We start from the raw sequence: 14,854 nt of genomic DNA, 5'->3' as shown, positions 1-14,854 counted from the left end.
AAAGCAATAACTCTTTGCCCTTCAAGTCTTACCAACACATGACTCATGCTACTTTGCAAAAGATATCCCAAGATCCTTCTAATTATTTTTAAAAATAAAATAAATATCTTATTCTTACAATTAATATTAAATATTTTGTGATTTAATTATCTAGTCAATATTGATTAATATCAATTAGATAAATAAATCATAAATTGTTTAATATTTAAATCAATAATATTTATTGTAACATTTATAATTTATATTGCAATAAGTATTAATTGTGTTAATAATGTTATTGACTAATACGTTAAATCACTTAACATTATTACTCTAGTTAATAATTATTGAATTATAAGTTATAAACTTTATAATAAATATTAACAATAAAATTAAAGTAAAATATTTATTTTACCTAAAAAGAAATTAGGGAAGACACTTGGGGCTACTTTGACAAAAGCTTAGCAAAACTATATAAAAAAACAAGAAGGCTCACGCATAAAAAGACCACCCCTTGGAAAATGATAAGAAAAACAAATCCCCACAAATACGATGTGAATGAGAAAATCAAAGACATCATATGAATGCCCTAAAAGACATAATTCGCTTCATTCCATATTTTGCAACATGCGAGAGAGGAGCTCTCACCACCATGGAGGAAAAATGAGGGTTTTGGAAGAAACCAGAACCCCTCTGTGCATCTCTTCCCCCCTTCTATCTGCACCTTTGCTAGGCACATCCTTATGCATTCGATTTGCTGGGTCTTCTTATCGTGGCTGCTATTACTGAATCTGGAAGGTACTCTGAAATGCTGATATACGAGTTTTGCCTTTTTGTTGTGGAAGTCATGAGACATTATATGAAACTGCCATGCTCGCTGTTAGAAAGAGTTTTAACTTCAACAGTTCTAGCTTACATGGGTTTACATATTAAAACCTAAACATGGGTTTTGCTATAGATAATAGCATTTCACTTCTTCTTCTTTGTTGAACCTCTATACTATTGTATGAATACACTCCAGTTACAGAACTAGTAAGTTGTTTTGCCGCCATGAGACTTTTTGGGTACTCTGCTTGAATTCACCATGGGTTTTTTGCTAGATCTTATTTGCTAGAACCGTTGCATTCGGAAGCCTCTCATAGGTTTACTATGAGAGCTATGTTCAAAACTCGTATAGGGGTTCACTGGTTCATGCCCATATAACTATGCAATTTGACTTGATACATTTGATGTCTTTGAAGTTTGAGACAACAACTTGCATATTTGAACAACAATTATATGTGGGTATCGGCCTTTGTTGATACTTTTTTTGTTGAAGCTAGAACTTGTGTTTTGGGCTTTCACTATTAAGATCATTTATCCAAATAATCCTTCATCTTCTGAAGCTTTATCATTTGCTGGCATTTTTGATGTTGAGGATTTTATTCACTATTTTCCTGATGATTTTATGGCATTGAAGGTTGCAGTTGATGCTTGTTACAGAACTCAAAAATTTTGTTCCAATTGTTGTTTGACAAAATGTAGAAGAACTAAAATTGAAATCTTCATGAGTTTCTTAAACTAATTTGGTAGAGGTCATCACATCATTGATAGGATCCTTGTGCAATTGAAGCATGATACCTATTGTTGTATACCTTTGATATAAATGAAACTTGTGAGTCACCTGCACAAGAAAATCTCATAAAAACCATCGAGTCCTGAGTTTCACAAGAAATTTGATCTCCATCCCTTTTATAACTAATATTTTGTATATACCAAGTCATACAATCAGGATCAACACATTTTAACTGCTCAAATGTGCTTGCAATAGTTATATCAGCTTCCATGGGTTTATAAGAGATTGACCGCATTTTGCAATCTTTAGATTATTTATTACTTTTTGTTGTTATGAAACATATGATAGAAGCTTTTGTTGGATTGCACATGCCATTTTATTCCCGTGTAACCTCCTTGTGTACTTGATGTCACCACCATACAAATTTTTTGAAAGTGTGCTAGTGCTATTTGAAGCATTAGCTTTCTGACAATACCATTGATACTGTAGCCGATAAGAAGCCATATCTCCTGCAAAATACTGAATGTCCTTTAAAAGATGAGTTATTTCACATTGATATTTCAGTATCTCTTTGTGTATTTCATTGTTATGGCACCAATATCAAAGTAGGTTATCCTCTTGTTTCCTTTTAAAGTTTTAGTACAGACTAATGTAAATCTTGACAGACCAGAATAGAATTTTTTAAATTTTTTTTGCTTGCAAATCTTGAGAGTATCCTGCTACCTTCAAAGTATGAGATGAACATTTAAAAACCACTCTTTCTTGTCCCAATTTATGTTGTAGCAGTTCATCCTACATCTGCATTTTGAAATTTTGTCAGCATATTTTCCAGTAGCATGTTTTACATTTGCAATGAAAATTCTTAGTATAGCTTGAAGTATAGCTTGAAATATTTTTCATGGACTATCTCTCATGCTTTCTTGCAGTAGTACACATGTTTGCAATCTATGATGGAAATCATTATTTATTTGTTGTAATCTTGTAGCATAATATTCTGTGGGGTTCGAGCATGGGCTCGTGACACTCATAAATTATCTTTCTGTGATCTGCATCCATTCTTGATTATAATGAAAGGTTTCATACCAGAGTTAATATGTCTCTTTAACATTATATTTTTTGCTTTTTGTATTAAAGCACTTGGAATTCATTCTTTTTTTTTTACATGTATTCATAATAGGAAATATATAGCACGTGTGGGTACATAGTTGGTAATAGTCGGTCATTGCTTAGATCTTTAAAAGATCTAACCCCACTTTTTCTCATGCAGGGGAAAGAAGACTTAGAGCCGTCAGATCAAGGGTTGGACAAGGAGTGACAACAAGGAACAACTAACCAGTCAAAGGCTAAAAGGCAATGATTGGTTACCTCTAACTCTACCTCCATGTGCTATGTTTTTCTTATTTTCAATATGTATAGAAGCAGTAGTCAGACTCACGGCTTGTGTGAGTTTTTTCATTTCCAACACTTTATATTCATTTCATTCTATGTAAATATCAGTTGTATTTCAAGGAATGAAAAATACAAGGACATTTATATCTTTTTTGGTACATAATGAATAACACCTATGCATTTTTTATTACTTGTCCTCATACTAAAATTTTACAAGTGTGCAAAAATTTTAGTAACAATTTTGGTGACATCTGCTATATGTCTGCCTGCTAGACATCAAAACCAGTAACCTTACTAATTAGTCCATTGGGCTATAGAGTCAATTCGAGTATATGAGAATAAGTGATTGTTGTTTTTAGCTCAGTGTTATTGGTATTGCTTGCAGTGGTGAGGAAGAAATTCTTCATCATGAGTTATGTTCATGACACTGAGCTGAAAGGAATTATTGCATATTCTCATATGGCTAAACCATAAAACACAACATAGGTAGGAAAATTAGAGTGATGTTGGGTGTATGTAGGTTTTATAGCTAGGTATCCATGTTTAGATGTGTGCATTTGGATTTGTACATGGACTACCTAATGACCATCAGATTCGAGGATATTATTGCATGTGCATATATGTAAGCATGGGTATGTGGTTATGGTATCTACGTGCATGCAACATTATTCTTCTTTTCCTATTAGTGCAGCAACTTAGAAACTCTTTATTGAAAGCAGGGAAACACTAGGAACACCTACAAAAACTATGCATAATAGCATTTAGGGAAACAAAACTGCAAGAAATTAAATGTGTTGTAGCACTTAGTTGCTAGTTGCAAACAACTCTAGTATATACAAGGATAGATCCTACCTCAGAAAAAATGCTTGAGGTGAATCCCATTCACTAGGATTCACTCCATGTTGCCATCCAACCTTGACAGTCGAAAAGCATTATGATGTTTACATTCTGAGATAATATAACCTGCCCGCTCCAGAAGTTGTCAAACTTTGAATGTTTGCCTAGCCTACTTTTCAACACATCCCACTTTAGCACAACATCTCCTTCATTGAAAACCTTAGGAGTAGACCTCTTATCAAATGTTCTTTTAGTTTGTGGTTGTTGATACTCCAAAGTTTGCATAGCTTTTCTTCTAACTTCATCCAGCTCCATTAATTCAGCATACCTAACTACCATAGGGTCCTCTTCTTCAAACATTTGTAACTGATGCATAATATCAAGAGCTAGAAGCTCATCTGATAAAGGTAACCTTGCTTCTTTCCCATATACCAACATATATAGAGAATTACCAATTGACTGCTTAGGAGTTACATGGTCTACCCATAATGTAGTCTTTAAACAAGAATGCCAAACTCTCTGATTTTCTTCCATTGTCCTCTTAAGGATCCTTATGAAGTTCTTATTTGTACTTTCGGCCAAACCATTCCCTTGGGGGTAGTAGTTTGAAGATGTACTCAAGTAGATACCATGCTTGACAGCCCAATCAGTTATTTTAAAACCAACAAATGCAAGTGCATTGTTAGATACTATAGATTATGGGACACCAAATCTGGTAACTATATCCTCATAAAAACTTAGAACAACAAATTCATTTCAGTCCCTTAAAGCAACTGCCTCTGTCCACTTTGTAAAGTAATCTGTTGCTATAAGAACCCACCTATGACCAGCACTAAATGGTGGATTAATAGGTCCTATGAAATCAAGGCCCCACTTCATGAAAGGCTGGCTTATTTGAACTAGTTGTAAAGGCATAGCTGAGAGTTTCTCCTTGCCCACAAAGAGCGCACGCTTCACACACTTTTTAGACTAGGCATAACAGTCTTTAAACAATTCTTGCCAATAATAACTAGCACGCATGATTTTCCATGCAGTTGTTTGTGGGGCAAAATGACCTCCTAAATCTCCATCTTGAAACTCTTTTAAGATTCTTTCCACTTGATCAGAGTGAATACATTGCAATAATATCCCATTGGCATTCTTTCTAAATAAAACACCATTCAATAAAACATAAGGAGTAGCCTGCAAACAGAAATACCTTCTCTTAGCTTTGTCTAAATCCCATGGACATTCACCAGTTTGTAGAAAATGTGCCATTCGCTGCACCCAATTAGTGGCAAAATCTGAAACAGCTTGCTCACCATTTTGACTAACTAGAACAGTGACATGTTCATCTCCTTCTTTGTTGCTTACACCATTAGCCAACTACTCACATAACCCTTTTCCCCTAATCAGCTTAGTGACCTTAATCTCCACATCATATTCCATCAGCTTAGTCACCCAACCATCTCTCTTATCACTTAAATCCTTACTTAAAAGGAACTCTTTGACACTTAGATGAGTGACCATTAGGACGAGCTTATTATTTGACAACATGTGCTTAAACTTTTTAAAACTTCTTATTATAGTGAGCACATGCTTTTCCACAAATGAATACTTGAGCTCATAGTCCTTAAGACCTTGACTGAAGAATGCCACCGACTGCTCTAGGCCTTCATCATTGTGTTGCACTAACATTGCTGACATAGATTCAATATCCCCATAGGCGTATAAGACAAAATCCTTAGAAAAATCAAGATTTACAAGTGTAGGCACTGCTGCAAGTGCCTCCTTGATAAGCTCAAAACTCCGTTTCCCATCTTTAGTCCAGCTAAAAGGTGTATTTTTCCGTAACATGGTTGTTAGTGAGCTCAACAAGTCTGCAATATCTGGAATAACCCTTCTAAAAAAGTTTATTCAGCCAATAAAACTTTGTAATCCTTTCTTGTGTGCTAGCAAAGGAAGAGCCAAGATTGTTGTTATCCTTTCAGGATCTATGGTTATACCCTATTTAGACACCACATAACCAAGCAATCTACCTTCATGAACTACAAAAACACATTTCTTGGGATTAAGGGATATCCCAAACTCTCTACACCTTTCAAAAATATGCCTTAGGTGCTTTAGATGATCCTTTGCTTCCCTAAAAAAAATAGTGATGTTGTCTAGGTAAACCAAAACAATCCTATACATTAGCTTATCAAAAGCCATATCCATGGCTTTCTGAAAGGTTGCCCTAGCATTGGACAAACCAAAGGGCATCTTTTTGTATGCCATGGTACCCCACTTGGTGGTAAAAGTTGTCTTAAACTGGTCCTCTTCCTTTACTAAAATTTGATTATAACCTAAATATCCATCTAGCAAGGAAAACCTTTCTAATCTTGAGACTACTTGAAGGATCTGCTCCATAGAAGGCAAAGGATGTCGATCTTTCAACGAAGCTCTATTCAAGTCTTGAAAATTGACACATAGCCTTATTTCACCACTTTTTTTCCTTACGAGACCCAAGAAGTATGCTTACTAGGGAAAATAATACTACTTTCAATCAGTTTATTCAGTTCCTTTTGCATAAGCGGCTCCAACTTTGGATTCAAAGGCCTTCGTTTTTACCTTACTGGTTCAACATTTGGTTCAAGCTCGATAGTGTGTTGAGCAAGTTGGGGATTAAACCCCTTCAAATCCCCATATTCCCACGCAAAGACATCATTGAATTTTTGAAAAAGTTGGATAAATGAATGTTGCTCCTCTGCTACGCACACCTTACCCAGCTTTAACAACTTTTCTTTGAATACCTCAACTTCTTCATAATGTTCCTACTGAACCTACATGTTGGCCTTTGATTTTATAGTCTCATCATCAATGTTAAAAATGGATTCAAAGGTGACAAAACCCTTTGGCATCTTATTATTTTTTAGCTGAATAATCTTACTAGCATACTGATGCTGAAAATTCTTCTGGTTAGCTTGAGAAAACTTGGCTTCCTCTCTTAAAAAATTGACTATTTGCTGGTCACTTTCAAAAACTTGCCAGTCTGTATTATTATCAGGTATAGCAGGTATGATAACAACCTTGACATGCTGGCTGGTTCTTTCATTGCTAATTTCTTTTGGAATATCAAATTCGACACCAATAGTAGACAGTTTATCAGCATGCTTATTCTGATTTCTAGATATGGAAATTAGATTGAAAGCATCAAATCCCTCAAGAAGATCCCATACTCTGTGCTTGTAAGATTTAAGTAGCTCGTTCTTGGTAACATTTTGGTTTCTCACTTGATTAACGATCAACACATTGTCCCCATACACCTTTAAACAGCTAACCCCAATCCTTCTTGCCCATTCTAATCCATGGATCAAAGCCTCATACTCAGTCGTGTTATTTGAACAACTAAAATAGAAATGAAATGCTGAAAAGTACCTTTCATTTCTTGGGGAGATCAACATGCAACCTTCACCAGCTCCAACCTTGTTCCTTGCACCATCAAAAAATAGCTCCCAAACTTCATTATCTTGCTGTCCAAACTGCTTTTCTACACTTTTTTCTAGATTGGGAATGAAGGAATCAACTTCCTGTATTAAATACATGCCCAAACCAGCATGTCCTAGATTTTCACATGGACTTTCAGTTTGATTTCAAAAGGCCCATTCATCCAAAAGAATATCTGGTATTTCCTTAAATTGAGTGTTACCCTCTCAAACTTTAGGTTGTTCCTCTTACTCGCTCATGAGCAAGTTGGCATTTATGGGGCTTTGAGTATAAGGCTCAATATGAGCTTCGGCTATAGGCTCTGATCTTATAGTAACTTTGGTGCCATACCTTGTTCTAAACAACATTTGAGACCAATTGGATGACAAATAACCTCCAATTTTGGCAGTGAAATCCCTTGATAAACATATAGCAAAATAAGGAGGTAGCTCTATGACAAAAATATCTTGTGGGATAGATAAAATTTGGACAAGCTTGCAAGGTTAAATTGAGATTCTTAATGACCCCTATGGTATTAACAATAGTCCCATCTAGCTGTACAACTCCCTTTTCAAGCAGCTCATATTTGATATGCAACTTGTCTGCAATTTGTTTGGGCATCACCAAGCTACTTGCACCTAAATCAATCATACAATTTTGGACTAGGTGCTCTCCTATAACCAAAGATATGTAAAAGGGTGGGGGTTTGATTGCTAGGGGTTGTTGCTCATTTCCTTTTGCAATAGCATTAGTCATTACAAATTTAGCTTCTTCGCTTTTAGGTTTACTAGAAAGACTTAAACCTGATAAAGCTAATTGCAGAAGGTCCTTTTGACCTGGAACACCCAAAAAATCCAACATGGAAATAGATACATTTTCCTTCTTCATATGATCCAAAATATTAAAAGAAGTCATACCAACCTTAGATTGGGCTTTTGTAGCAGCAACATCAATGTTAACACTAGCTAGTTGTATCAAAATTGTAGGGTGTTCGTTACTAGTTGGAGCTGAACCCTTGGAAAAAATCTGCATACTCTCAGCACTAGATGAGCGTGCAGCTTGCTAACCACCTTCTATTGCTCTCTTTTTGCTTCTACTATTGTCTGCAACAGAGAGAACAACCTGATTCGTGCCACAAAAATCATAATCCTGCCAATTCATCAAAGTTGTCTTTGGGGGTCTGCCATCATGCTGCTGCAAAGTGGCTTCATTAGGGCCATTATCTTGTGAATTTGGAATATTTTGAACCATCAAGGCTTGATTTATGACCCCATTCGTGCAAGTGTTTTGATTATGCTATTGGTTACACAGAAAACACCACTCATAATCCTGAACTAGGTTGTTTTGAGTAGGAACCAACTCATTTGAGGTGCTAGTGACATTGGGGTTATAAGGTTGATAAGGTCTCATGTTAAGATTTGGTCTTTGGCCTTGGTTATTTGGCTGATAAGGTGGTCTATTGCCCTGATTTTGCTAATATTGGGATTGATAAGAGGGCTGGTAAGGCCTATATCCTTGACTTTACTGCTTTTTCATGTTCACAATTTCATTACTAAAAGTCTGCAAAATACCATTAATCTCTTGTAAATCTGCAAATTGAGCTAGAAGGGCACTGCTTTGCAACTTGGGTTATGTATTGGGTGCTGGCAATGTTGGCGCTGCTAGAATAATAGCTAAGGGGGTTGCTTTCAAAGGTATCATTGACTAAACTATAGGTGCTATTGGAAAAATTGGCATAGGTGGACTTGGGGCAATTTTTCCAGCCTGTATAAGGCTGTTTTTTGCTCTCACAGCTACGTCATAAGCATTCAAAAGTGTAACAACATGCATGGATTGTATCATAACTACTATATCACTATTAAAAGCCCTTAAATAATATAAAAAAACATGTTCAGCTGAGGGTCTTACCGTTTGTGGAATTCTATCCCACGTCCTTTGGAAACAAAAATTAAAATTTGTTACTTGCTCATGAGGGGCCCTTTTGATCATTGACAGTTGCTCTACCAAGGATAGATGGTCGGATTTGTCTTAAAAAAACTTGCAAAGTTCAATACCTAGTTGATCCCAATCAGCAATAGAATCCACCTGTAGCCTTCTAAACCAATGTAATGCTTTACCTTTAAATGACACAGCCAACAACCTAATAGCAACATTATCTTCTGTAACATGGTGTAGGGCACAAAGATTAGCCACATCTTTTATATGCTAAACTGGGGTGGTTTGATCCTCACCTGTAAAATATGGTAAACTTTTTAATGCAGCCACAGGAATGACATCATGTTGAGTTAGATTCAAAGGGCTACCCTGATTGAATGAGACGAAGGGCTGGTTCCTTTGTAATGCCATGGAAACCTACAAAAAATGGCTTCTTGGTGTAGTGAAAACTGGAATGACAGGACACACTCTAACTGCAGCAAGAGTAGACTTAGCTCTTCTTGTATAAACCACTATCCTTTTGGGCTTTTCAGTTACTCTTCCTCTTCTCCTAGGTGGAGATAGTTGTAAATATTCAAAATCTAAAGAGCTACCTCTTGTTTGCACTCTACTCATATGTTGCAATACATTGGTTCTACCTTCCCAAAGCTCAGAGTCACCAAGTGTGTAATTTTGAAACCTCCTCCAGGTTGAAAATACTACTGTACACACTAACAATAGAAAAAATATTGCACAAGATGACTAGAAAACTTGGTCACTGTTCCCACTAGGCATGCCAAAAACTGTTATCTACCAAAATTGCACCCTGTTAAGTTTGTAGAAAACTTAACCTTTTGGAGAAACATGGAAACATTTCAAGGTTGTGGGTAAATTGTGGCTGGAATGAATCTTTGGATTCTAGGTCAACTTCCTATCTGGTAAATCACTCTAAACTACCTGAAACTGATCCTTTTATGAAGGAAAAGGGAAGAGGACATATGCACCGAGTTGTGGTGCCAAAAAGGTGACAAGTATTTTTTTTTCCTATTTTAACCCAAGCCATAGCGCATGCGTGATATAGTGTGTACACGCTATTACCAAAACATAAAAAGTATATATGATGGGCTGCAAACCCGCAACCCATCATTTTCATCAGTATTTTGTTCTACTCCTACAGTGAGCAACGTGTATGCGAATTGAAAACTTAACATTTTCACCACCATTTGCCAAAATGCCTCCTCGTCGATGAAATCCAAGACCACAAACGCACCCACGATGACATTGTAAGTGATATAAACCTAAATTTGCATTGTTTGATATGTTTTTCATATTTTTTTGTAGGTTTTTATATTGTTTTGTAGGGTTTTTACAAATTTCATTTAGATTTGTTTATTTATTTGGATTTCAATTGATTTTTTATCAAGAAATGTCCATAATCAACCGAAAAATCCACAAGAACATCAAAACCCTCAAGAACCTCAAAACCAAAACCCTCCTCAAGAAGAACAACAAATTCCACAACCTGAACCAATTGCAAGACCTTTGCCAAGCACACAAGAAAATATAATAAATGAAATAGTGAAAGGAAAAATTGAATTAGAAAGACTCATTGCTCGGTTGAAAGAATCTGAAAAAACCAATCCAATGAGGGCTCAATTGGCATCATCCCTTGAATCCATTAACACCCAGATAGCCCCAGTTAGTGGTTAGTTAGATACTTGGCAGGTTAAGAGGGATGAACAAAAAATATTTTATGCAAATAAATTGTCGTATGAAGATGTTAAAAAAAAAGAAATACCAAAAGGTAGTATATGTGCATTATTTAGAAAACTCGGTGAGCAAAATACTGTTAGAGAGGGTACTAAACGATTCCCCATCCATTGGTGCATACACAATGCCATTAGAAATAATTTTTAGGATAGATGGTGGATGGTTTTTTGATGCCCCTCCTTGCAACAATCACGAGGTCCCCATGTATTTTTTGAAGAGATTATATTGTGAGTTTGTCCTTGGGGAGATCCCCAATTATTTTGATATATTAGACTCCCAGGGTAGAGGTGGGGGGTCATCATTTGAGAGGCTGGGAACACGTCATGACCCTAATGTAGTTAGGGCACCTATGGTCAAGCCACAACATGAGCATGTGACTATTCCTTCAGTTGTGTAGGAAAATGTAGAGGCCAGCACTCTAGGGACCATTAATGCTTTGATGCAGACCCTCATCCATTCCACGAGCCCATTAGTTGAGGGGGGGCCTTGTGTGCATCATGGTCACATGTGCACTTCATGTGGATCCCTATGCATATTTGGCACTCATGTTGGAGATGGTGCAAATGATGGGCTTGTCACCGATCAGTTCCTGAATGACACATTTGGCATTGACACGCAGGTAAATTACAATTATAATTTACTAATTTGATCACATTTCATATGTATAGTGAATGATTAATTAATTAGCATCTATTGACATTGTTCAAAATTCAGGGTCAGAGTGTTGCTAGGCCTAGCAGCGATCCTCCAAGCCCATTTTTTATCCCTTCCACGAGTCTTGAGGTATGTATCGATTTAATCATTTTAATTAATACATATATTTATTATGTAATCATATTAAGGATTGACAAAAAAAATTATGCATGTGCATCAGTTCTCCACAGGGACCTCAACCTTTACCATAGACTCGGAGCATAGACAACATACGAGCTTCACACAAGTACAGTTGTTTCATGTTAATTTAATTCATTTGATTATATTTATTTTATGTTTCATGTTAGATGTAACGTGTATTGTATGACATGTAGCTCATGATGTCGGACACACCTCCTCATCTACGACAGTCTATTGATAGTGGAGTGGGCGCAGTTGTGGCTAGCTCACAGCCACTGACGGAGGTATGAAAGAATTTTCTTCGTTTTAGTTGTTGTTTATAATAGTTAATCTCAAAATTTCTAATGTTAACCTTTGTTTATATATTACTATAGCTTGTATGGTTTTTACACAAGCAGTATGTATGTTAGGCCTACTGTTTTAATTATGGATTGAAATCTTGTTTTTGTTTTACTAAGTGGTAAAGGGTAGTTTTGTTTAATGGTTATCTGCTGATAGTAGGTCAGTTTGTTGTTAAAGGGTCAGCCCCCTAGTTTTGGCTACTTTTAATTCAAAAACTAGGAGTGAAGGTAGAAGTGGTAGTGAAAGAATTAGATAAAGAAGAACTAGGAGCACATATTGAAGTTAGAAGTAGAGAAGAAGTAGGAAAATCAAATAAAGGTATGAGGACTAAGAGTAGGAGATAATGAAATTAAAAGTAAAGATAGGAATAGAAGATTAGTTGTATTCCAAGTTGATTCCAACTAGGAGTAGGACCTACAAGATGGAAGTGATATGTTTTCTATGAATAATAGTCAAGTTTAAAGATATAATTGGTGATTAGATATACTCACCTTGGTCTAGTAGAGTCATAAGTGCAGGAGAATTTGTGTTTTAAATTAATATTATTCATAGGCCAAAGTCAAATGTTGAACTTGATAATAGAACTAGGCATATCCTTAGGATTCAAAGAAACTATAGTTTTTGGAATCAACACCATCAACTCTCCTTCACTATTTCTTTGGGATGAATGGAACTAGCATAACAAAATTCTACATTCTTTCATTCTCGTTCTCCTCCTCCTCTCATACAAAATAAACTTGGATAAGATAACTTACTAGACTTTTGGATTCATGGCCCTTCTCTCTTCTTTCCATACTCTTATAGCTATGCTAGTGGGATAAATCATTGAGTATTTTCTTATCTTTTATTTTTTCTCTTTCTTTTCTCAAGTGACCACTTGAGCTTTTGCTATAGCTTTTTGAACATGATGCTTGAGATTGAGACATTTTCTTGAGTGAGGTCTCTTCAACTAGTTGACTTGGAATCTTAGTAAGCTTTAGGATTTTGTTGTTCTTTTATGTATCCTTGCAAATGAATGTAATAGTTAATATTCTTGGTTTGGGAGCTTTTGTCCTTCAGCTTGCTGATATTTAATCTCCTTGTAGTTTTTTCTACTTTATTGTGTGCATGAGGTGGACACATGCTTCCAATAAAGTGGGGACTACATGTATCATTTGAAAAAGTAAGAACACTTATTTGGTATTAATTTTAGCCCCATTTTAATATACATTATGGGTTCCTACATTGATTTCACACTCTCCTAACACTCATTGGACCTTCAAATTATTATTTAAGTCCTATATTGATTCATTTTCTTTAAAAACTCAAGGTTACCCTTATCTATAAGTGTGCTTCTCTATTTCAACTTCAATCAAATAATTCCTTTCATTTATTGGACCTTATCTTACCATTTATGACATGTATTTTCTCTCTAAACCCAAAAATAAGTTGTTAGATCAAATTTCACACGCTCTAAATATCTTGGACCCACAATCAAAACTTGGGTTGGAATTGGTGGGTATAAGAAGACTTTGGTGATATTTACTTGGGTACAATATTTTTGTTGGTGATATGTGTATTTATAAGTGATTATATTTATTGAATTGTTGTAGGGTCTCGTCGCACCTGATCATCCACAAGCATTTGAGGTGAACTTACAAAGTGACTATTTGTTGGCGGTAAGAAAATAATTAATTTTGTGTGTACATATATTTGATTTCAACGTATAATAAACATTGATTCATATCTACTTTCTTTGTATCAGTTGGAGCTGGAGAAGAGCCTCAACAAGAGGTCGAGTGAGTGTGTCAGGAGGGCCCCGTCATCTCCATTGTCTCCCTCCATACAATGGAAAGGGACGTCAAGAGACTTGTTTCCTTCCCCTCATGGGAAGGAAAAGTTGTAGTTGATCTAGACATGTCTATATATATATATATATATATATATATATATATGTATACATATATATATATACATATATGTATACATATATATATATATACATATATGTATACATATATATATATATACATATATGTATACATATATATATATATACATATATGTATACATATATATATATATACATATATGTATACATATATATATATATACATATATGTATACATATATGTATATATATATATATGTATACATATATGTATATATATATATATATGTATACATATATGTATATATACATATATGTATATATATATATATGTATACATATATGTATATATATATATGTATACATATATGTATATATATATATGTATACATATATGTATATATATATATGTATATATATATATGTATATGTATATATATATATATATGTATATATATTTATGTATATGTATATGTATATGTATATATATATATATATATATGTATATGTATATATATATATATATATATATATGTATGTATACATATACATATATATATATATCTATATATATATATATATATGTATATGTATACATATACATATATATATATATATATATATATATATACATATACATATATATATATATATGTATATGTATACATATACATATATATATATATATATAGATATATATATATGTATATGTATACATATACATATATATATATATATAGATATATATATATATATATGTATACATATACATATGTATACATATACATATACATATATATATATATATATATATATATATATATATATATATATATATATAGGCATCAGTGGACATATTCGATACACATTTGATGTATGACATTTATTTGATGTATGACATTATTGGTTAACATATGATA

The 14,854-nt window shown here is 34.4% G+C and overlaps 1 protein-coding gene and 1 long non-coding RNA gene across 2 annotated transcripts; one reads left to right on the top strand and one right to left on the bottom strand.

The window, feature by feature from the left end:
* Positions 1–525: 525 nt before the first annotated feature.
* On the top strand, positions 526–13,959 carry LOC149568099 (uncharacterized). The gene is made up of 7 exons (XR_016362489.1): positions 526–777; positions 2,802–2,884; positions 11,603–11,671; positions 11,763–11,828; positions 11,917–12,006; positions 13,657–13,722; positions 13,809–13,959. It is a non-coding gene; the product is annotated as an uncharacterized LOC149568099 (long non-coding RNA).
* Positions 3,809–4,294, bottom strand: LOC149568100 (uncharacterized). Its single transcript, XM_089816686.1, has one exon. The coding sequence runs from the start codon at positions 4,292–4,294 to the stop codon at positions 3,809–3,811; it is 486 nt and encodes a 161-aa protein (XP_089672812.1).
* Positions 13,960–14,854: the final 895 nt, after the last annotated feature.

The sequence above is a fragment of the Cupressus sempervirens genome, chromosome 3 (assembly GCF_028749045.1).
Source record: "Cupressus sempervirens isolate cs-2001-9-10 chromosome 3, ASM2874904v1, whole genome shotgun sequence".
NCBI lineage: Eukaryota > Viridiplantae > Streptophyta > Pinopsida > Cupressales > Cupressaceae > Cupressus > Cupressus sempervirens.
The sequence above is the reverse complement of the archived record's forward strand: the minus strand, read 5'-3'. Positions and strand labels throughout refer to the sequence as shown.